Here is a 22,750-nt window from a genome sequence, read left to right as displayed (position 1 = left end):
GTAGTCCTCGACTTACGACCGGTTGAGTAGTCCTCGACTTACGACCGGTTGGGGGTCGCAGCATTAAAAAGGTTGAGAACCACTGATTTAGGCAATATCTGAATACATACAACCATGCCCTTCTTTTGATTGCTATAAGCCCTGCCTCCAAACATAGAGCAGAGTTAAGTACATATTTTGCTATTTGGAATTCTTAGGAAACTAATTTGAGCTGTCTCGTTTCTCATAGTTGACACCTGGATTTAATTGTACTCCTTCGAGAACCTGTGCCAATGTCTTGGCTTCAAAAGCTTCACAGCAGCTGGTACATACTGGGCTCTTCTAGTGAAAAAAAAAAGGATTGCCAGGAAACCCATCTGAGTATTCAGAGCAATCTGGACAATATGAATATGGTGCTTCCCCAAAGAAGATAGCATGAAGCCCAAGTACTTAAAATGAAGTATTATATTATTATTATATTATCTTTGACATTCCATCAGAATTTTACAAAATGCATAATATTTGTTTTCTCATAGTTAATCTGTAATGAGTATTCTTAAAAAAATGGACTACTGTTCCCATGGCTCTTCTAAGACCTACCAGTATCTGCAATAGTATAACAGCATTGTCTTTGTAAAGTGGTCTAATAATTCTGTTTAGACTGGTTTAGGAAATGCCTTGAGACATCTATTGTTTAACCCCTTTACTAGTTGCATTGAATTTTAGAGATGTTCAGCCACAGTTCATGTTATATTCAAGCTTATATTCTTATGAAGTTCATTTAATAGGCTAAACAACTGTTTATAAATTGTAGATGCTTCAAGTTTTTCTAGAGATGGAGTCCAATGCCTGTTTTGATCTACAAACAAGGGAAAAAGGGCTGACTTAGGTGAATGAGTACATTTTTCTTGAGTATATCTATTCTTGAGCTATCACCAAGCAATCTCCCTGAAACCTTACCTGTATTTCTCCTAGGTCCAGGAGGTTCTCTTCCAGCAAGTCTCAGAGTTTCTTATAAATATGGTTATCTAGCACAGATCTTATTCATTAGGCTAAAGATGCTCAAATGGCTGGATGATCTTTCATTGTCTTCTTTTAGTTAGGGATAATTAGGACTATTCCCCTGTTCTGTTAAACGTGCTTTGTGTTACAGTTTTAAATCCTGCCTCTGTAATAGTGTATGCAAATAACATCATATTTGAAGATAAATATATTGGGTTGTGATTTTTCTTTCCTCAAATATCTTATGTTCTTAGCCATTATTAGCATATTTTAAGTAATAAAGCAACTCTGAAATGTCATGCATTACAAGCAATTAAGAGAAATAATTGGAAGCAATCCGATTTTAACAATAAACAGGAAGGTTGTAAAAGTATATATATTTAGAGCACAGCCCTCCAACAACTACTTATGGATTTTAACTTTTAATTTCCTAGGAGTAAATTAGAATTAATATATAAAAAGTATAGTAATCATATTAACTGTTTTATTTAATTTAAATGAAATATAAGCTTGTAGACTAGCGTCATTAAGTTTTTTTAAATTGGCCTTATTTTTTGGAGTGCACTCTCCAAGATATCATTCATATGACAATTCTGGCCCTTCACTCAAGAAAAATACACAATCCTGAAATGTACTTTCATATTTGTAGAATGGATGTTATATGCCCTGGTGTTTAACTGGTCAATTTTTCCCTCTAATTCTTCATACTTCCCAAATACAATCTTTTAAAAATAATTGTCCTCCTAAAACTGTTCAGAAGGCTCATCTTCGTGGTGACCAATTACAAAAAAGGGGGGCATAAAGGGAAAAAATATGGAAGGCAGAGATAGTAGTTTCTAAGGTGTACTTTTTTAAAAAAAATCAGCAGGGTTGAAACAAAAGGACATTCATTTAAATGTATAGACGTGTCTTAAAATCTCAACTAATTTTATAGTAAGATGAAAAACTGGAGTGGTCTTCGATTACACTTCATTTTTTCGAACCGCAGCCAGTGTTACCCTTCCTCGCCACTCCCGTAACAACGTTAGTCGTCGCAATAGCACATCATCCATCCTTCGTTGAATCATTTTTGTTTACTTTCCGGAGTAATCCTCCTGTCAGAGAAACGCTGCCGACTCCCATTAGAGACTCTGCCGGCGCCACTTCCTTCCAGCCTTCTCCCTTCCTCTCCATCAGCCCGATTCCTAAGGTTAAGTCTGCGGGAGGTAGAGTGAGCGCGCGCAGCTCGCTATACTCAGCAGCTCTTCTCCATCAGTGCGCGCGACGACGTCTGTAGTGAAGCGCGCGCATTCGCGCGCGACACCGCAGTAGAGCGCGAGGTGAGCTGCTTGTTGGTGCCACCGCCGCTATTTGGGAGGGCTGGATAGCTCAGGCAGGGCAGCAGAATCCCCATTGCGTCAGGATCGAGGGCAAGGGCACGCCAATGGGAGGGAAATAGAGGAGGGGGGCGCAGTAGGCCGGCCAGCCATTCAGAAGCGGAGAACTCTTGTCTCCTCAGCAACCGGCCTAGATAGCCAAGGCTGCGCCTCCCACATCACGCCCTGCTGTGGTCTTCGATGCCTTCTTCATTCTTAACCTGCTTCAGCCTGGCGGAGGAGCTGAGTTCTCCATTCCTCTTCTCTGAGCTAACATATCTGTGGAAGGCTCCCGTAGCTTCTTTTCTCTTCCACACTCCACCCAGAAACTGTCTAGCGAGGGGTGCTTTCCCCCCCCCTCTTCCTCCGCTTTCCGCTAGTCGGTGAAGGCTGTGGGAAATAACCTTATTGCTCAGTTCGCTTGAATGGAGAGCCGGGAAGATTGTTTTTCTGGCGAGGGTTGCTGAATGGGGAGACGGGGGTAAACGCGCAGCATTTCTGGAAGGGTTGTCGGGTGGGCAATAAGATTCGCTGATGATTCCCGACCATGGGCAAGGACCAGGAACTGCTAGAAGCGGCTCGCACTGGGAATGTGGCTTTGGTGGAGAAACTCTTGGCTGGCAGAAAAGGAGGGCTCCTGGGCAGTGGATCTGGACCTATTCCTTTATCCAACTTGCTGAGGTAGGGATACGTTTCCCACCAGGTCTGGGATAGTAACCTTCTCATTATCATCATCATCTTCTTCATCATCATCTTTATCTTCCTCTTCATTCTGGTATCTATTATGACTAGTAACCAAAAAACCGGTTTATCTTCTGAGCATGTTCAGGTGTGGAAAGAGGTTTGTGTCATTACCTATGATGACATTAAGGCAGTAGTCTTTGGGTTTCTTTCTGCCAATGCGTCAGAAAGTATTTGATTGGGTGGGTTTCTTTTACCAATACAGAACTTTGGCATGTATTGGGCACTCTTATGTACACACTGGTATTATTTCTTTCATTTTTAAAAGAAATCTCTATGACCATCCATCCCCCCCCAAATTACCCAATCTCCCTACTCATGTAGGACTGCCAGATCAGGGCTGCAAAACTCTGGTTGACTTCTACATGTCAGAAAAGATATAAAGGTTTTCTGTATCCCCTTTCTGCCACCTAGAGGTCATCCAGATTTTTGCAGTCCTGCTATGTAGACTTACTATTCGTAACTGTAGCAAATTCTGTGCTGATGGCTTTTCCAGGATAAATCAGGTATATGATGTGGTAATGTGGCATATTGTGAAACCATTTGAACTCCAACTGAGAGGCTGTCTCTAAAAATTGGTGTACATTGTGTGCAGCAGGTGATCAAGGTTTCTAGAACTATGCAGAACTGGATTAGTAAGCATTTTTAGAAGGAGGCAACAAACTTTTAATTCAGAAAGTGTGTAACATGTAGAGTTATGTTAATATGAGACATTAATGATATAAGGCTAAGTATACCGTGGGTAAAGTGTTTTTCATAGCTGTTTAACTAGTCAAAAGAATTCAGCATACTTAAAAAAAATAGAATTACACTAACATCATGGCATATTAACCTAAAATTTTAACTAATAATTCAAGTGCATCATCAGAACAAATAAAAATATTTTGAAGTAATGAAAATTGTTTCAGTAATAGGTAAAAAGAGCATTTAATTTTCAAGGATTCTTCACATTTTGTCAACCTGCATTTATCTCTACAAATACAATGTTTAAAATGGTTTTTAATTGTTTCATTTTTAATTATAATCAGTAGTAGTTTAGTTAGCTATGCAATTTTTCAGAGTGGTAATAGCAGAATTTTTCTTAGCATACATGTAGCATGTTATATAGTAACTTTAATACAATATATAACCTAAGTAAAAAGAGTAATATAATGTGAGCAATTTAAATACATTTTGAATTTATTTGTAGCATTTGTGTACACATCTACATTTTTTATATGTAATGTTCATCATTTCATAGTAACTCATCTATCTTTACTGTAATTATTATTTGGGTAAGATTTGCTTGAATATTAACAGTAGATTGGTAGCTGTACAAATCTTTTTGAAGGAATATATTTATTACAAACTTTGTGTAACTTTATAAAAAAGTGATGATTAATAAATTTAGAAAAATACATTACTTTCTATAGACATTTTTAATTAAACCCACAAAAATGTTTTGTTAAATTAAACAATTATATGTTCTCTCCTTTGGCATTTAAAAACAAAGTACAGCATAAACTGCAGAAATTTATATTTTTAAAAATATGTATATTCATTTTAGAAAAACTGTTTCTAATTTCTAAGTATTCAGATAATAGTATAGCAAATATATATTCCAAGATCAACCTGTTAGGTGGTTAATCATTTTTCCTATGCATTACTTATAAGTTAATTAGAATATGTATTGATATAAAATGTGAATTATATTACACATTAATTTAAATAAATATTAATGGTTTTAACTTTCCTTGGTAATATCATTATTTTATCTTTCCGAAAGTGAAGGTAAAGAAATTTTGCAATGCACTTGGGGAGGAAATCCCGGAGTTTGGTGTGGTAGGAGTTGGTACATTCTAACGATTCTCTGCCCAACTGCCTTGCTATGACTGAAGAAGTTGCCTGGATAGGCAGTGAAACGTCTCTCAAACTAACAACAAAAAATTAGTCCAGTTGCAATGATTCAACCTTCAGACAACTTCAGACAACCTTCAGATTTCAGCTGTGTATTTGAGTATTGACATCCATGGAAAAAATCAAGAGGGAATATAATATATTTCCTGTAATACTGAATTCAGGTTATGCTGTAAATACAAAATTAATAAAGCCAGTTATTTGGAACATAAAATACCTTACATTATTGAACATCTAAAAAAAAAAGTTAAACATTTAACCAAGAGGTTTTGATTTTGGAAACCTATGAAACATTAGGAGTTTTTGATCTATGGAATACAGATTAAATCACTGGAAGGATGGGACATAAAATTAAAAGCTGATCAAATTCGCTTCCTCAGATCACTAGCAGCTGATAGTATAAATCCTGGAAGTGGGAATGATAATAATACTACAAGGTTAAAAAAAAAACCCTTTCTGAAGGTTACTGAAGTTTTAGCAGGGTTTATTAAAGGGGGGGGGGTGGTATTCTTTTTTTCCCTTTCTCAAGAGTCTCAGTAGTTTTTGCTATAATCAGTTCTAAAACAGAATTCTTAACTGTTATTTAGTATACTACAGGTAGACTTCAGTGAATTGAAGTTTCCTACCTTTGCATGGGAAAAAAGTAGAGGTTTCTGCCTCTCATGGCTTTAGCAAAAATTATGTTTGTACAAGAAAAATGCTCATTTATTCCAAGTATTATTTTTCTTTTCAACGAAATAAAATTACACAATGCCCTGTTCATGGAAATATCTGATGTGATAAATATTACACGTGAAAGTGTATAGCTAACTATATGTCTCCTGTATTTTTTTTAATATTTTTTTTATTTTCCATTTATTCATACAAAATACAATTCACAAGATAAAATAAATTCATAACCATTGGTACCGCCTGCCCATTCCCCCCAGGCCGCGTCCACCCTCTCTTGAAAACTTTAAGAAATCTCTTTTTGTAAATTCAATATAAGAAAGTTATCCAGGTTACCTTTTTTGGTTTCTTGATATCAGCTGGTTTTATTTGTATATCCAGTCTAGCATATCAGTTTCAATCCTATCCAGTAAAACATGCTCCTTCTCCATATCATTAATGGCAGGTGTTGTGTCCTGAGCCTGCAAAAGCAGGCTTGGGACGTTGCTATGGTCCTGGGCTGTTGCAAGCTGCCCAGGACCAGACTAAGTGGCGCCAGCCTGCACGCATGCGCAAGGCACGAAAGCGCACCATCTCATGTAACCTTTTTGCCCGGGGATTCTATTTAGTGTGAGAGAGGCCTGCGAGCCTCAGAGTTGTGTTGGAGTGAGCAGAAGAAGAATAAAGCAGTTGTTGGCTTCCGAATGTGTGCTCTTCTTTCACCATTAACTCGAGGACTTAACACTGGCGACGAAGGTGGGATGGATTGCAAGCTGAAAGAAGAAGGCTTGTAAGACTTACCCAAGGAGTCCTTGAGAAAAGGGAGACGGTGTTAAATTTAGCATCTGGCCTGCCAGTACAGCGTCGCTGGAGGTAAGCTGACTGATAGACCCCTTCCTAAAAGTAGAAGTAAGGATGGCGAAGATAGGGTGGTTGTCCGAATTCGACGTTGCTCACCCAGAAAGATGGGAGTCTTATGTCGCTAGAGTAGAAAATTACTTTAGAGTGAATCAAGTTAGAGAAGATGGCTTGAAGGCTGCAACTTTGCTGTGTGTCTGTGATCAAGATGCATTTGAAATTGCGGAAAATTTGGCAGCCCCTGCTCCTCTAGAGTCTGTCACATATACAGACTTAAAGAAGTTATTAAAGGAACATTTTCAGCCTAAGCTGTCTGTCATTGCATGGAGACATACGTTTGAACAGAGGGATCAGAGAGCAGGTGAATCATCCAAAGAATTCATTGCAGCCTTGAGAAGAGCAGCCAAGCCCTGCGAATTTAAAGACTTAGAAGAAAGGCTGAGAGACCATTTTGTATGCGGTTTAAGGAACAGAGACTTGCAACAGAGACTCTTTGCAAAGGAAGATATCTCATTCCAAGATGCCTTGAGAGAGGTCACAGCTGAGGAGGCAGCAGGCGGGGCAGTCAAGAACATGCGGCCCATCAAGAACAATCCAGAAGCAGTTTCCGTGCACCATGAGGGAGTCCAAGAAGGCTCGGAGGAGGATCCTGAAGATGAAGTGGATCATCTTTACCTGTTCAAGGAAAGGAAACAGAAGGAAAGCAAAGAAAAAACTCTAGCTGCGTCCAAATGCTTCGGTTGTGGAGGTTGCCACAAGAGGGCCGACTGCAGGTTCCGTTCTGCAATCTGCAGAGCGTGTGGCAGGCAAGGCCACATAGCATCCGTTTGTCTGGGTCGCCAGAAGGCACAACCTCGAGAAGAATTGCATCTGAAAGATACCAGGGTCCCCAGCCAAAACAGGGTGGGTTTCTGTGCATCATGCAGAAGTATTTGCAGAACAGGCACACACAAACCACTTAAAAAGAAGCTGTCACTTAAGGTGAGGTTACAAGGAGTTCCCTTGATTATGGAGCTGGACACTGGGTCTGCTCTTTCAATCATTTCCATTCATACATTTAGGAAGATTTGCAACAGCAGTGGGTTCCAGGCCAAACTTAGGCCATCCAATATAATCTTAATAGACTTTCAAAATTCCAAGGTGTGTGTAAAGGGGAAGGCCACCCTTACAGTACAGCACAAGGATTTTGAAGGTCCATTGGATATATTGGTTGTTGGGGATGAACGAACGAGCCTTATAGGGCTCGATTGGTTTGAGGCCTTGGGAATCCAGGTTACAGGATTGCACAATTTGCAAACGTTGAGCCTAGTAGAAGTCTGCAAAGAGTTTGCAGATGTATTTAGTCCACAGCTGGGGTCTTACAAAGGACCTCCAGTTTCCTTGAAGCTTGACCCTACCATCACACCCATTAGGGTTAAAGCAAGGAGAGTACCTTTTGCACTTAAAGGGAAAATTGATGCTGAACTGGATAAATTGATCCAGCAAGGTATTTTGGAACCTGTAGATTCAAGTCCATGGGAAACCCCCATAGTTACGCTTCTCAAGGCTAATGGGGACATACGCATATGTGCAGACTACAAATGCACATTAAACAAGGCACTGCAACAGCACGTGTATCCTGTACCTGTAGTCAGTCATATTTTGGCCTCCCTCAAAGGGGGGCAAGTTTTTGCAAAACTAGATCTGGCACAGGCATATCAACAGTTACCTGTTGATGAAGCTGTTGCTGAAGCACAGACTATTGTAACTCATAGAGGTGCATTCAAAGTCAAGAGACTGCAATGTAGCCCCTGGAATATTCCAAAGTGTCATGGAGAACACACTCAGAGGTATTCCTGGGGTTTGCCCCTGTTTTGATGATGTCCTTATTGCTGGAAATTCTACTCAGAATCTAGCAGAGAGATTGAGGTCTGTTTTGCTTCGTTTCCGAAGAACAGGCCTAAAACTTAAAAAAGATAAATGTAAGATAGGAGTCACTTCTACAGATTTTTTGGGATTCAGAATAGATGCCCGGGGTATTCACCCTGCTGAATCTAAATTAAAAGCTATACAGCAGGCTCCTAGCCCTAAGTCTAAAAGTGAGTTGCAGGCTTTCCTAGGTCTCTTGAATTTTTACAACGCTTTCCTACCAAACAAACCTGCTGTTGCAGAACCACTACATAGGCTTTTGGACAAGCAGCAGTTTGGCAGTGGTCCCAAGTCCATGAAAAGAGCTTCAATGAGGTCAAGGCTTGCTTACATCTAATGATGTGCTTGCACATTTCAATGAAAACCTGCCTGTCTGCATTGCTTGTGATGCATCCCCTTATGGGGTGGGCACTGTACTTAGCCATTTGAGGGCTGATGGAACTCAGGTTCATGTAGCGTATTACTCCAGAACTCTATCCTCTGCTGAGCGTAATTATGCTCAAATAGACAGGGAAGCATTGGCCATAGTAGCAGGGATTAAAAAATTCCATGATTTTTTATATGGCTGACATTTCACAGTCTACATTGACTATAAGCCTCTGCTGGGGTTGTTTACAACTGACAAACAAACCCCCCATATTATCTCTCCCAGAATGCTGAGGTGGTCTATTTTTTGTCAGCCTATGATTATACACTGATTCACAAATCTGGTAAGGAAATGGGCCACGCTGATGGCCTAAGTAGGTTACCTCTGAAGCTGGTAGAAGCAGACCCTGCTCCTGCTATCAATATTCTCTCCATTCAGGTGTTGCCTGAATCTTCCCTAAATGCCAGAGATGTGGCTGCAGAATCGGCCACAGATCTAACACTTGCACATGTGCTTTCATGGGTTCTATCTGGATGGCCTGAGAGAAGTCCAGGTACTGAGTTCCAAAGCTTCTGGCTCAAGAAGCATGAGTTATCCACTTTTCAGGGTTATCTGTTGTGGGGCAGCAGAGTAGTTATTCCTACCTCATTGAGACCTAGGATCTTGGTTTCTCTACATGAGGGTCATCCTGGCATTGTCAGGATGAAAGCACTTGTGTGCAGCCATTTATGGTGGCCAGGGTTAGACAAGGATATAGAGGCCCAGGTGCACGGATGCCACTTGTGCCAGCATTCACGGCCAGAAATGCCTCAGGCCCCTGTGCATAGGTGGGAGGAAACACAATCACCTTGGTCTAGAGTGCATATAGATCACGCTGGGCCCTTTCAGGGGCAATTCTTCTTGGTCCTTGTTGATAGCCATTCAAAGTGGCTGGAAGTTGTTCCTGTTTCCTCCACTACTACTGCCAAGACCATTCAGGTATTAAGAGGAATTTTTGCTGCACATGGACTTCCAGATGTTCTGGTTTCAGATAACGGTCCTCAATTCACTTCTTCTGAGTTCCAGGCTTTCCTGCAGGCCAACATGATCCATCATGCGACTTCGGCCCCTTTCCACCCTTCCACCAATGGTATGGCTGAACAAATGGTGCGCATCACCAAGGATGCCCTCAAGAAATTGACTTACGGTGACTGGCATCACAGGTTGGCAGATTTTCTTCTTGCATACCGCACCACACCGTGTACTTCCACAGGGAAGAGCCCAGCAGAACTTCGCTGGGGACGCAGACTGATCACCAAACTTGACAGGTTGCACCCGGACAGGGTGGCACCTCGGGTTTTGCATCCAAGGGCACCAAGGTGTTTGCAAGTAGGTGCCCCAGTATGGACCCAGAACTATGGGCCCGGTCACCTGTGGGTTCCGGCTGAGGTCTGCAAGGTCACTGGTCCCTTGTCTTACGAGGTGTCTCTGGACGACGGCCGCATCCTTTGGCGGCATATCGATCAGCTGCGTACGAGACTGGAATCTTCCTCTTTAACTCCTGGGTTTTCTCTGGGGGGAGGGGGATCATTGTGTGCAAAGGGAAGGGTACTGTCAGCAGTCAGGGGCAAATGGAGAGGCAGAGGAAGGCCCCTCCCAAGGTTCTGCAAGTGTACCTAACAGGAATCCATGGCAGCAAGGAATAATACAGTCACCATTACTTACTCCAGCCAGGGAGTCACTCAGGGGGTACTCACACTATTCACAACCCCAACCCAGTATTCCAGACAGGGAGAATAACCGGGAGCATCCAAACAACCCAAATCACACCAGAGAAATGGCATCCATCCAAACAAACTGGCCAAATGCTGCAATTGCTCCCAAAAGGAAGTCAGTATACAAGGGGGTAGTCAGAGAGGCAAATCCTGATTCTGGTACCTCCAGCACGGACTGTGGGGCAATAGAATACTGGGGCACTGCAGAGACCCCAGACAACCCAGCTGCTGGGCTTGGGAGTGAAGGAATGTGTTCCCATGATAGGTCCATTGTGGACTTGGAGAATACTACAGAATCACAAAATGCTGGGTGGGACGTAGAGGGTCCCGATAGCCTACACTCAGGCAGATCAACCAGGTATGGTTTGGAGCAAAGTCCTGGTCTGTCAAGTCCGGTGGGCAAGCAAGCAGACCAGGCAACAGAACCCAGGTCACGGGGACCACCAGGGCAACAAAGAGGGGGAAACTCCACTGCAACAACTACACAGGAAGGTCAAGGGTGTTCTCAAAATCTGAGGAGGTCACAGAGGGTTAGAAGACCTCCCAAACACCTTGAAGAGTATGTGAAGTTGCTGTCAAGCCAAGGGAAATGAGGGAGGTGCCTACTGCTTGGGGGAGCTGGAATTGTGGGTATTGGACACCCAATTCCAAAATGATAGCACGGTACCATGTTATAGAGTGGCTATGAAGTAGCTTCAACAATATGTGCAGTTCAATAGTGAATAGCACACCACGTCCCTTTGTGAGGTCGCGTATACCTATCTGTATAAGTTGATTAAATTTTATCTGGGGGGAAGGGGTGTTGTGTCCTGGACCTGCAAAAGCAGGCTCGGAACGTTGCTATGGTCCCGGGCTGTTGCAAGCTGCCCGGGACCAGACTAAGTGGCGCCAGCCTGCGCGCATGCGCAAGGCGCAAAAGCGCACCATCTCATGTAACCTTTTGGCCCGGGGATTCTATTTAGTGTGAGAGAGGCCTGTGAGCCTCAGAGTTGTGTTGGAGTGAGCAGAAGAAGAATAAAGCGTTGGCTTCAGAATGTGTGCTCTTCTTTTGCCATTAACTTGAGGACTTAATAGCAGACACTCTTAAAATTAACTTCTGGATCATTTGTTCACAAATATCCTTCAATATGTCCAATGCACTCAGTCATTCAAGCCCTGGTCATCTCATGGTTGGACTATTGCAACATGCTCTATATGTGGCTATTCTTGAGGAGTATCTGGAAGCGTCAGCTGGTACAGAACACATTTGTGTGGCCCATGTTACATCACTATTCCGTGAGCTGCACTGCTTCTGGGTCCAATTCAAGGTGTTGCTTATCACCTTTAAAGTTCTTCATGGCATGGGTCCAGATTATCTGAGGAACCTCTCCCGTGCCAGCAGAAGAGGCATGTGGTGGACCCCATTGGTCAAGGAATTTCAACTGGCAGAGTCCAGGATAAGAGCCTTTTCTGCAGTGATACCCATTCTCTGGAATATTGGGCTCCCCAAGGTGAGATCCACACCCATCCTTTTGGCCTGGCTCTGCCAACTAGCCTGGGGAAGTGGCATCCTGGAGTTGGTTAATAAATTAGCAATAGTAATAGGACTTAGACTAATATAGTGCTCTGCAGTACTTTTACAGCACTCTCTAAAAAGTTTACAATATTAGCATATCGCCCTCAATCTGGGTCCTCATTTTACTGACCTCGGAAGGAAGGAAGGCTGAGTTAAACTTGAGCCAGTCAGGATCGAATTCCTGGCAGTGAGCAGAGTTAACTTTCCAAAATCACTGTTCTAAATACCCTTTTGCAGTTTATTCCAAAAAGAGAGATTTTAAAAAATCCTTAAAATTGTATAAAACTTATTTCACTAAGGACTGAAGTGTAATAAAACTTGCTATTATGGAAGTTCCTAATATCTGAAAAATAGTTAACAGGCAATTTCTGAAATGATTAAGAAAGGAAGTATGTGAACCCAGAGTTTATAAAGGTGCCAACTGCATTTTGGGCAAAGATGACAATCTCTCATCTTCCAGAGCAATAAACCTGCCAGAAATCACTGTCTTACAGTCTCCTTATGAAGAACAAATGTCTGGCACACTTGTGGGTGATCTCAAGTCCTTTCCTTATCCAGAGAGGAATCACAAAGATTATCTATTTAGGCTGAAGTACTTAATTTCTTTACAGGCTAATCCCAACAGTTAATGTTATCATGTTTCTTATCAGTACTATGCTACCATAGAGTCTTAAAATTGTGAGTGTTAGAGGAATTGTTATTTCTGCGTTTCATGATTGTGAGGTCAGGAACAATTCATATTTTATTTAAGTGATAAAGAGATAAGAGATAAAGGTCTAATAGATTTAGAAAAATGTAACAAAACAAAGTCTTATGAAGAGAGATTGAAGGAGCTGGTATATTTAATCTTGAGAAAAGATGACTGAGACAGATTATAACAGCACTTTCAAATGCCTTAAAACTGCTGTCCATCCATCATTCCAGAGATTTAAAAATATGTTTTATTACAGATTATGGTGAGGGTAACTGTTATTTGGTATTTATATATCTAGGATAGTCCTTTAAGATATTATTAAATCTGGATTATGTAGATTTAATAGGAATATAAAATAAAATAAATATAAAATAAAATGCTGGATGAATAAAAGAATTTGAAGATAAATTTAGTAAAAATCAAATGGAAAACTAATAACAACAGCAGAAATAGTTAAAAGTGCAGTAAAAAGGATTAAAAATGGGATATCATGGTTCTGTCAACTTTGAAAATGAGCATGGCTGCGGCCATCTTCCTTATTCATTTTCAGTTGACACTGGACATGTCTTGGAAATGATCAATTACATGGCTTTTTGTTCAAATATCTGGCTAGCCTACCTCAAATTATAGCTAAACACTTAATGAAGTATTACTTAAAGGAGACATCAACAATTGGTTAATAACTGGCAAAATGTATCTCGTTCAAAAAGGACCTACAGAAAGAGACAACATCAGGAAATTATAGGTCAACAATATGCTTGCCTACAATGCTTAAACTACTCACAGATTATATTAGAAGAAAATAATATCCTTCCAGTAGAAGAGAAAGGAAATAAAAGGAAAAATAGAGGCACAAAATGACAACTTCTAATTGATAAAATAATTTTACAAAAGCCGAGAAACCAACTTATATATGTTCTGAATTGATAATAAAAAGATATTTGATTCATTACTATAGAATTTGATCATCAAATGTTTGGAAATAATTGATGTCAATAAAAACATTAGAATGTTTATAGAAAAAGCAATGAGACAGTGGAAGATAGAATTCATGGTTGGAAATGAAAATATGGGCCTGTCAACATTAGGAGTCATTAGAATGAAACCTACAAGTATCTAGAAATTTTACAGTTTGAAAACATCAAACATTGACAAGTTAAAAATGTGACTAGTAAAAAATACACCCGAAGGGAGAAAAAATTGAACGGTTAAAAGCCATTAATACCTGACCATAGCTGTTTTATGATACTGGCAGTGCTTTCAGTCTATTCTGGTAATCATGGAAGACATTCTTTCTATTAGGAATTGTAATTGTTTACTCTAAATTTAACTTTATTGTTGAGAAACTAAACTATATATGAAAGTCATGGTAGAACATTTATGAAATAAAAGCCCTTTGTTAGAATCAGTTATTTATTGTTTGCATTGCTTCTCATGTCTGACTCAATTTTTGTTTTTTGTTTAAATAATCTATACATAATTCAGGATGGAATAGATTCCTTCAAGCTATTATCCCAGTTTTCTGTTTTTCCCTAGTTACACCTGCCCCTTTTTACCTGTTAAACCCCAATCAGAATCTCTGCATGAAACTCTACATGAAAAATAGTGGCTTTTTTTCAATCACTATACAGCATCAGTGTTTAACACTTGGGAAAATTTGCTAAAGTTTCATGTTAACTATAACACATATCACAAAATCCCACCTCCTTTCTTATTAGTTGTATTTGAGGTTAGACCTAGAGTAAAAAAAACTAATCAGGCTGTACAGACTTAATAATTTGTAGTGAGTTTCATATATAATACAAAGAGGGACGTGCAAAAAGAAGGGAAGTAAGCTGCGGGAAGAACTCTTAGTTCCAGTTCATACAAAACACAAATGTAACAAGCTTGCCATTAATAACTAAATAAATATGAACATTATGCTGTAATTAAATGTTTAACCAGCAATCTGTCCTCTGAAATGTTAACTCTTTTCAGAACCTTTCTTCCCTATTCTTGGGTAAAGGAGAAAAATAATAATTCCTTAGCAATTATAAATAAAGGAATACTGGAGTTTCTTCTATACTATAAGGCAGAGCCCAGTATTCTTGAGAAAATAATTTTATTCCTATTTGTTTATTCCTGATCAACAAATTCTTCAGTTTACACTCTGGGATACAAAATATGTATTTCGGATAGGAACTTGAAAAGTCAGCTTTTCTGAGATGGTAATTTTTTCACCTGGAGTTGCCATCAGTATGAAAGTTCCAATATATAAACTAGTCATACCTTGTTTTTAAGAATTAAAATTAAAATATTACTCCTTTACCTTTATGACAAAAATAATATTTTTATTTGTTCCATATTAATCTTTAATCATTTAAAAATGTTTGTACCTTTATATTGTTACAATGAAATGTGTTCTTTATTTTCATATATAAAATAGTCATACCATGTTTTTAACTGTTAAAATTAAAACATTATTCTTTTACCTTTATAACAATCAAAATGTCATTGATTTGTTTCATAATAATATTTAATCCTTTATTAAATGTTAATAACTTTGTGCTGTTACAATGGAATTTATTTTTTATTTTCAGTATCTGGCGAGGACCAAATATAAATTGCACAGATAGTTCAGGATACACTGCTTTACATCATGCAGCTTTGAATGGTCACAAGTAAGTGCTATATTACTATTATGTTGGAATTAGTTTGTATTGCATGTTTGTATTGAAGCTAAGCTGCATAAAATTATCATATTTTAGTGTTTATGTTGATTTTAGCAGAATATTTATGCCAGTTTTGCAATTGAAGAAGCCTACTATAGCAGGATCTACTCCAATGATTAGTAAAGTTCTATATAGTGACTTTTTAATGAACAACACATGAATAAAGTTCAGATATGGACTAGGTTGTTGAGTCAGTAAGGTTTTAGGTTTTAAACTTACATTTTTCATAACTGATTAGATTTGACAGGATAGGGCCTCTTTGAGACAAATTAGATTTCTACTTTATTTTAAATAGCAGTAAAAAATCTTATTTATAAAAAAATTGATCTCAATAATCTTCATTCTTACATTGGCATTTTTTATATAATCTACTGCAATGGGTAATAGTTAGACAACACAGCTGCCATTGGGGAGAAAATATCTGTGAGGGTCATTCTTCAACCTAATGGATGGATTGTACTAGTATGAAGGTGGATACGTATAATATTGTTGTATGATTTCTGGAATTTTGGGTGGCTTCCCAATAGCTCTTGATACCACTAAGTATTTGTTGTCCTGGACTGAGTTTTTAAAATATGTTTCAACAGTACTATTTTGTGATAATTGTTTCTTTTGGTGGGTAGATATTAGGTTTTAGTAGCTAGTATTAGGTGATCAGTGCCTGTTCCATGTCTATGATATTTCCTGAAGTACTTCTGGTCTTTTTTCATTATATCTGTGGATTTGCAAATATATTAGAACTGCAAAAGTTTCTGTCACCCTATATATTTTATTATATTGCTGCATTAACAGCATAACATTGTCTTGTTCATTTATTGAGGTAATGCCTTATTAACTATTATTAACTATTATTTTCAAGCCCTTAGCAACTGCTCAGAATCAAGCAAATTAGATTTTCAGTGTCTTATTAACCTGATTAATTGAAATAAAAAATAGGAGTTATGTTATAGAAATCTTGGTGACTGCATACATTTATGGTAGAATTCCATTTATCTCTAAATTCATTACAATGGGGATTCCTCAGTCTTTTTGCTAACCATGTGTTGAGACTGCTGGATTTTTTTTCTTTTGATAAAGGAAGAATGTGCAGATGTCCCAAACTTGTAATAGTTCCCAAACTTTCCGTTATTGTTTGTTGTCCTTATTTTCCTTTGTTTCCTCTTTTGTTATGCTTTTTTCTCATGCTAATTTTGCATCTCATCCTTATTTACTTCTGGTTTATGGGCCAAAGGGTTCTTCTTTGGAAGTTTTACAACTACAGGAATATTCTATGAACATTAGCAGATTTAAAGTTGATACTCTTGCCATAAATATATCCTCTTACTTGACAGCAGTCTTTGTAAGGAAACAATTTCAGTGGGTGATAGTGTGGCTAAACAAGTATGACATTGTGTATTCAGGCCACCATCTACTCAAAACTGGTGACATTCTTGCCTGCATATATTCTAGGCTTGGAAAAACAGGAACAGTTGCATAAGACTTTGGAACCGAGGAGACTTTTCAGGTGTCTAGCCTTGTACATTTAACTATTCTATCACAGGCTTTGCTTTCAGCTCCATTATGAATTTCAACTTTGGTCATGCTTCTGGTACTATCTTCAGTATTAGTAATGCAACACAAGTTGATAGATTGACTTACAATAGTGCAGTCATTTGTCTGTCTTGTACTCTGAGGCCAAGACTATTTTATTCTTCTTCTATAGTGCTTAACAGTGAGGTAGAACAAAACAAAATACAGCACAAACATGTGTACTAGAATGGACGTTTTCTTAATGCCAACACTTTCAACATTGTCAATTTTAATTCCTCTTATAACAGCATTTAAACTGAAATTCTTTTGTCATTAGTCCAACTCCATGAGTTTCATTTTAGTTCCCTTCATTAATTCCAGTGCTTGATAGGATTTCCTCAGTTCTTGAACTTTCACTTTTGAATGAAGAACAGCCTATGAAGGAGAAATAAATAATAATAATTGATCACTTAGCAGTTGCCCTCCATTTCTATTGTCTTGACTTGCTCACTCCATTTGATAGCTCATTCTAATGTTGTTTTGGGGATTAGAGATTATACCCAGATTTGTTACACTTCCCTAGAATCTTACTGTTCATATTATTTAGATTACCTAGATTCTGATTTTTTTTGGGGGGGGGGCAACATAGCAGGGACAAATGCAATTTTGCTTTTGTTGCTCTCCTTCTCAGAGCTGCTTTTCTCATTCTCATTCTCAGAGCTGGGGCTGAAGTTCTGCAGGCATTGAGAATTGAAGAGATACTGCCCTAGAGAGTACTATGAGTCCTATTCAAGATGTAGGTAAGGCTGGTAAAAGTTGTCATGATTGTGCTGACATTCAGCCAAATATATAAGGTGGTTTCACCTTTATCCAGACTTTTAGCATAGATCACTTTGATCAATCAATAATCTTTGTACTTGTCTCCAAAGAAGCTTACCCAGAAACTGTTACTAGTGTGTCATAATGAAATCTGTGATTTAATATTTTGCCACGATAAATTGCTGATAGCAAGTTGTGCAATTTGGAGAAAATGACCAGACAAATGAGCTGAAAGTAAAACATGATAATTGAGTTCATTCTAAAATAAATCCCTGAAAATGTGAGCATGCAGCACCTTCCTGGATTAGATCTTTCCTAAAGTTTCCTAAAGTTTCCTACTTCTGAGAACATTTTCAATCTATGATTAACCTGATTAATCATTAGCTAAACCTATAATCTAGATTTACTTCTCTGCTACCAAAAGATTCTGCTAACAGTACATATAAGAACAGGTGCTTAAGCTTAAAACCTGGTTAGAGCAGACTGATCACAAATTTGAGCTAAACTACTGTATATCAAGAGTATCTAAGCTCCTTGCAAGAAAAGGAACATGAGAGAGAATATAATTGTTCTGAGAGAATCTGATTTCCCAAAGAGGTTTTATACTTAAGTGTGCATATGGATATGTCTTCAGATGAGGAGGTAGAAGATAATAATCCCAGATTGGGTGAGCCCAGCAGTGTTGGACTCCATTCTGGTTCAGACAAATCCAATAAATCCCAAGGAATCTTTGCCTACCTCTACTGCCTGTTTCTAGATTCTGCAGTTCAGCTACCCAGTCTTAAGTAGAAGTGTGTGATAAACGTCGGAGGCTTGGCAAAGAGCAGGCCAACAGAAGAGCAAACTCTAGTGAGTGTTGTAGCTTATCTGTACATTTGGGTGGAGACTTGGCATTGTTGATTTATTGGCCTCAGTCCTTAGGAGAAAATGCAAAGAACAACTTTCCAGGTCTCAGATTTATTGGGTTTATCTTGCTGTGTTGTGCTTGGAAATCTAGATTCCATTCCATCCTGTTTCCTATCTCTCCCCTCAGATTTGTTGTTTGATCAGTTCCTTATCTTAACCCATACCAAATCTGTTGACTACATTTACAGTTGCTGTTCTAAGATACTGATAAAGAGGACTTTTTGCTTCTAAAAGATTGTTTTGCCTGAGTTCCTTTATTGCTCAATTGTGGCAAGAAACCAGCCTGCTAGCTTGTGGCTGGCAGCCATCAAGACCAGCACAGAAAAGTAGGTTAAATGTGTTTAAAATGTGAGTTGGTGTGAATTCCTATTCAAGTAGTAACTATCACTGCCTGGAATAGAAGAGATTTCTCATTAAGTTCTGCCACTTCCCTTTCTTACATATCAAAGATATATCTAGGTGCTGCCATTATCTGCTGTAATATTTCTTATCTCTTTTGGAAAAGGTCTTTTTATTTTGTTTATAGGTATCACAATATCATATGGAATAGCTTCTTCATAAATAATGGATATATTATAAAGCTCATTTTAATTTTTCCTGCCAGCACATGTTGTTCTAGAATCTAGTATTTTATTTCTTCTTCAAGAAGCAATATTGTACAATTAATTCCATCAGGTGGTAGACCTGGACCATTTGAATTCTAGTTACCTAACTATCCTAAATAGGTTCAGTGGGTATAAGGGCCATGAACATTTTCTTATTTACATAAACATTTCTAAAGCAATTTAGATATGAGTGGTATTGTTCATATAGATAATTCTAAAAAGTATTTACTTTCATTTACTTACTAAGCTATACCAAATATATTCTCTGAAGTTTTTTTAAATTTCTATTTCATGGCAGTCCATCAGAATATATTAGAAATTACTAGTTTTTCTATTTCCTGGAGAGCCTACATCAGTGATGGCAAACCTTTTAGAGACCGAGTGCCCAAAAACTGGCCCCGCCCCTGCTCCACTCCCTGCCCCATCCCTGTTCCGCCCCACCCTGCCTGCCTGCAGGGTCACTCATCGCCTCCAGGGCCCGCCGCAGATCGCCCAGGCAGCCCAGCAGCACCATGGCGGCCATGCCCTCTGCCTGTGCCCTGCAGCATCAACTGTGTGCAATGGGGCATGAGGGCAGAGTCTTGTCCATGCTGCCAGGCTGCCATGTCCTTGGCTGCGCTGCTCTGCGTGGGCCACACTTGGGGGCGACTCTCCTCCAGGGGAGCTGCTGGTGAGGGGGTCGCGGGGGGGAGGCAAGTCTGGGACAATGGTACGTGTGCCCACAGAGAGGGCTCCAAGTGCCGCCTCTGGCACCCATGCCCTAGGTTCGCCACCACTGGCTTACATCTTGTCAGTTGTACTCATTGTTTTATGCCAATATCACATGAGTGCAAAGAACTAATTTCAAACAAGCTTCCCAGCAAAGCATTAGTTCTTAGTCAACTTTCCTGTTCCTTTTGGATCAGTCTGTTTTTGGTTTTTTCTGGCTTTCTTTTCAGCCATTGAATCTGCTCAGGGCTATCTGTTTATTGCTCAGCAATCTACCCACTCCTCTCATGAAAATGCTCTATGATAGAGTTACTGACAGTCATAGCATTTAGAAACATAAAAACTTAGAAAGCTTATAGCAGAAAAAGATGTAGTGGTCCATCTATGCTCATCTGGATGTTAATTCCTAGTGGGAAGGTGTTTTGGTCTTTTTTGTTCCCTTTTGAACTTGTTGATTGTCTCTTTTGCATAGTACTGTATGTGAATGTTGTTTATGTCAGTGTGTCTAGTGATAGCCAATTTGTCTGAATGCCAGGCTTCCAAGAATTCTCTGGTGTTTTTTGAACTTGGCTTGGTCTAGCATGGCCACAGTTTCCCAACTGAAACTATGCTTAAGTCTGTCCATAGGTTGTGACTTCATCAAAACTTCATCAAAAAGTCTCTGACCACTCAAACTAACTTGCAGTCAGAAGAAATGATGAAAACTCTTTAATTTCACAACATACGAACAAAGATTAACATCGGACCAATAGTCAAGAAGTAAACAATACCCCAATCAAAGAATTTCCCAAAATCTAACAGTAATAGCTCAACCAAAGAACCTTTAAGTCCCCTCCCACCAACCCTAACAGAGCAAGCCACTAAAATATAAATTCAGAGCAAATCCTTACTAGCACTGATGTTACCTAGTTTGGGTGATGAAATGTCTTCAAGAAAATAATCAAGCTCAAAGAGTACCAAGAAACCCCTTGTTTCAACCCTGAGCTACAAATATTCTTCTTTATTGCTAAACCTGGAATATAGTCCCCTCTTAGCCATTTTATTGTTTTAGAGAGATACTTTTTAATTTCTTCAACATATCCCTGCTCCTGCTTGGGAGTACAATTGGAAGATTAGGTTAAGAGTTAGGCACATTGAATTTGAAATGTTTAAATCCTCCATGATCAGACTGCTTAAATAATATTACTACTGTCTTTTATCTGAACAAACAATACCCAGAATATTGATGGATTTAGTCAGTGCTTTTTTTCTAAAAAAAAAAAAAAAGGTGCCGGAACTCACACACGTCATACAACCTGCCTTGGATACCCTATAAGGTTCCATCCAAAAAAGGTGCCGGAACTCCGTTCTGGGCGTTCTATGAGGAAAAAAGCCCTGGATTTAATCCAGGATGTCTAAAATGAGGGTTACCATGCAATGTGTGCTTATCGTAGTGCAAACTTTTTAAGCTATACCCATATAATATTTTTTTAATTTGTCAAGCATGGGAAAATCAGAAGTCCAAACAGTTCAAATGAATATAAAAGTTTATTGCAAGCGTATGTTGTCTACAAGAATCTGATCTACTAACAGTTAAAGAAAGTTGGGATATGTAAGAGTCAATGGAATTCAAGATGTGCTGGACTTGATCTCTTGGGCATGAAGGGACTCAAGAATGGTGATATGTTTGATCCCTTCCTCAGGCTCAGTCTGTTCCTCTCCTACAGAATTATTGTAAATTATTGAATGATTGTGAAAGTAACTTCCTTGTCAGAAGTCTTGCCAGGTATTCACAATAATGCAGTCTGCAGACTCAAATCTTTTCAATATCCATTTCCATGAGGAAGAAATGCTGTTGTCACATACACCATTTGCCACAGACCATTGCTTTGCTGAAAACAGAAAAGCTATTGCTCTTTTAGAATTACAAGCAAAATGCCAGAGAAATAACTGGATCAAGGCTTGAAAAAAAAACAAGTTCACCATTTCTTTGCAGCCTCTGATTGAACTCCAGAAAAAGAAAAGTCCAAGTCCTTTATTTCAAAAGGATTTTATAGCTGCAGAAAAAGATAAAACATTATGACTGTTGTGTCCTGAGCCTGCAAAGGCAGGCTCGGGACATTGCAATGGTCCTGGGCTGTTGCAAGCTGCCCGGGACCAGACTGAGTGGCGCCAGCCTGCGCGCATGCGCAAGGCGCAAAAGCACGCCATTCTTTGTTACCTTTTTGCCCGGGGATTCTATTTAGAGGCAGAGAGGCCTGCAAGCCTCTTAGTTGTGTCGGAGAGAGCTGAAGAGAATAAAAGCTGTTATAACCATCAGAATGTGTGCTCTTCTTTCGCCGTTGACTTGAGGACTCAACAATGACCACAAATGTTTTATCTAGATTTGTGATTTGTATTTATGTATCATGCTAAAGTTTATGTTTTTTATTCATAAAGATTGACTGAAAGCATATTCAAAAAGCTATTCTTTTTTTGCCTCTATGATATTCTTGAGATCTATAACACTTTGTAATATTCTTAGTAAAGAACATTTACTTTGTAGCAGACTAGTGCCATCTTGTGGCATACCTGGAACACTGCATTTTCTTTTTTTGAGAAATTCTGTTTTACCAGTTGAAGAGCACTGATGATGTTACCTAGTTGGATAATGAAACTTCTGCAAGAAAATAAACCAAGCTTGAATCTGTCTCCTCAGTAAGATCTAGTAAAAGAGAATTGCTGCATTTCCCACATTTTGGAGAATGTCATCTACA

General features: G+C 39.0%; 1 protein-coding gene across 8 annotated transcripts in view; it reads left to right on the top strand.

Moving 5' to 3' along the window:
- Positions 1-555: 555 nt before the first annotated feature.
- The window catches only part of ANKS1B (ankyrin repeat and sterile alpha motif domain containing 1B), a 359,470-nt gene continuing 337,275 nt past the window's right edge, over positions 556-22,750 (top strand). For 7 of the 8 annotated variants that reach the window (XR_005557974.1, XM_039354033.1, XM_039354032.1 and 4 more), the window contains exons 1-2: positions 556-3,017; positions 15,337-15,417. Coding sequence is in view for 6 of the 8 variants with exons in the window: in XM_039354033.1 (XP_039209967.1) it covers positions 2,884-3,017; positions 15,337-15,417 (215 nt within the window). In the remaining 2 variants the exon portion in view is untranslated. The remainder of the gene's footprint in view (positions 3,018-15,336; positions 15,418-22,750) is intronic. The other variant, XM_039354036.1, reaches the window with a different exon arrangement.

This window comes from Crotalus tigris, unplaced genomic scaffold (assembly GCF_016545835.1).
Source record: "Crotalus tigris isolate CLP2741 ecotype Arizona unplaced genomic scaffold, ASM1654583v1 scf7180000018548.2558034, whole genome shotgun sequence".
Taxonomy (NCBI): Eukaryota; Metazoa; Chordata; class Lepidosauria; order Squamata; family Viperidae; genus Crotalus; species Crotalus tigris.
This window is presented reverse-complemented; position numbering and strand designations above follow the sequence as displayed.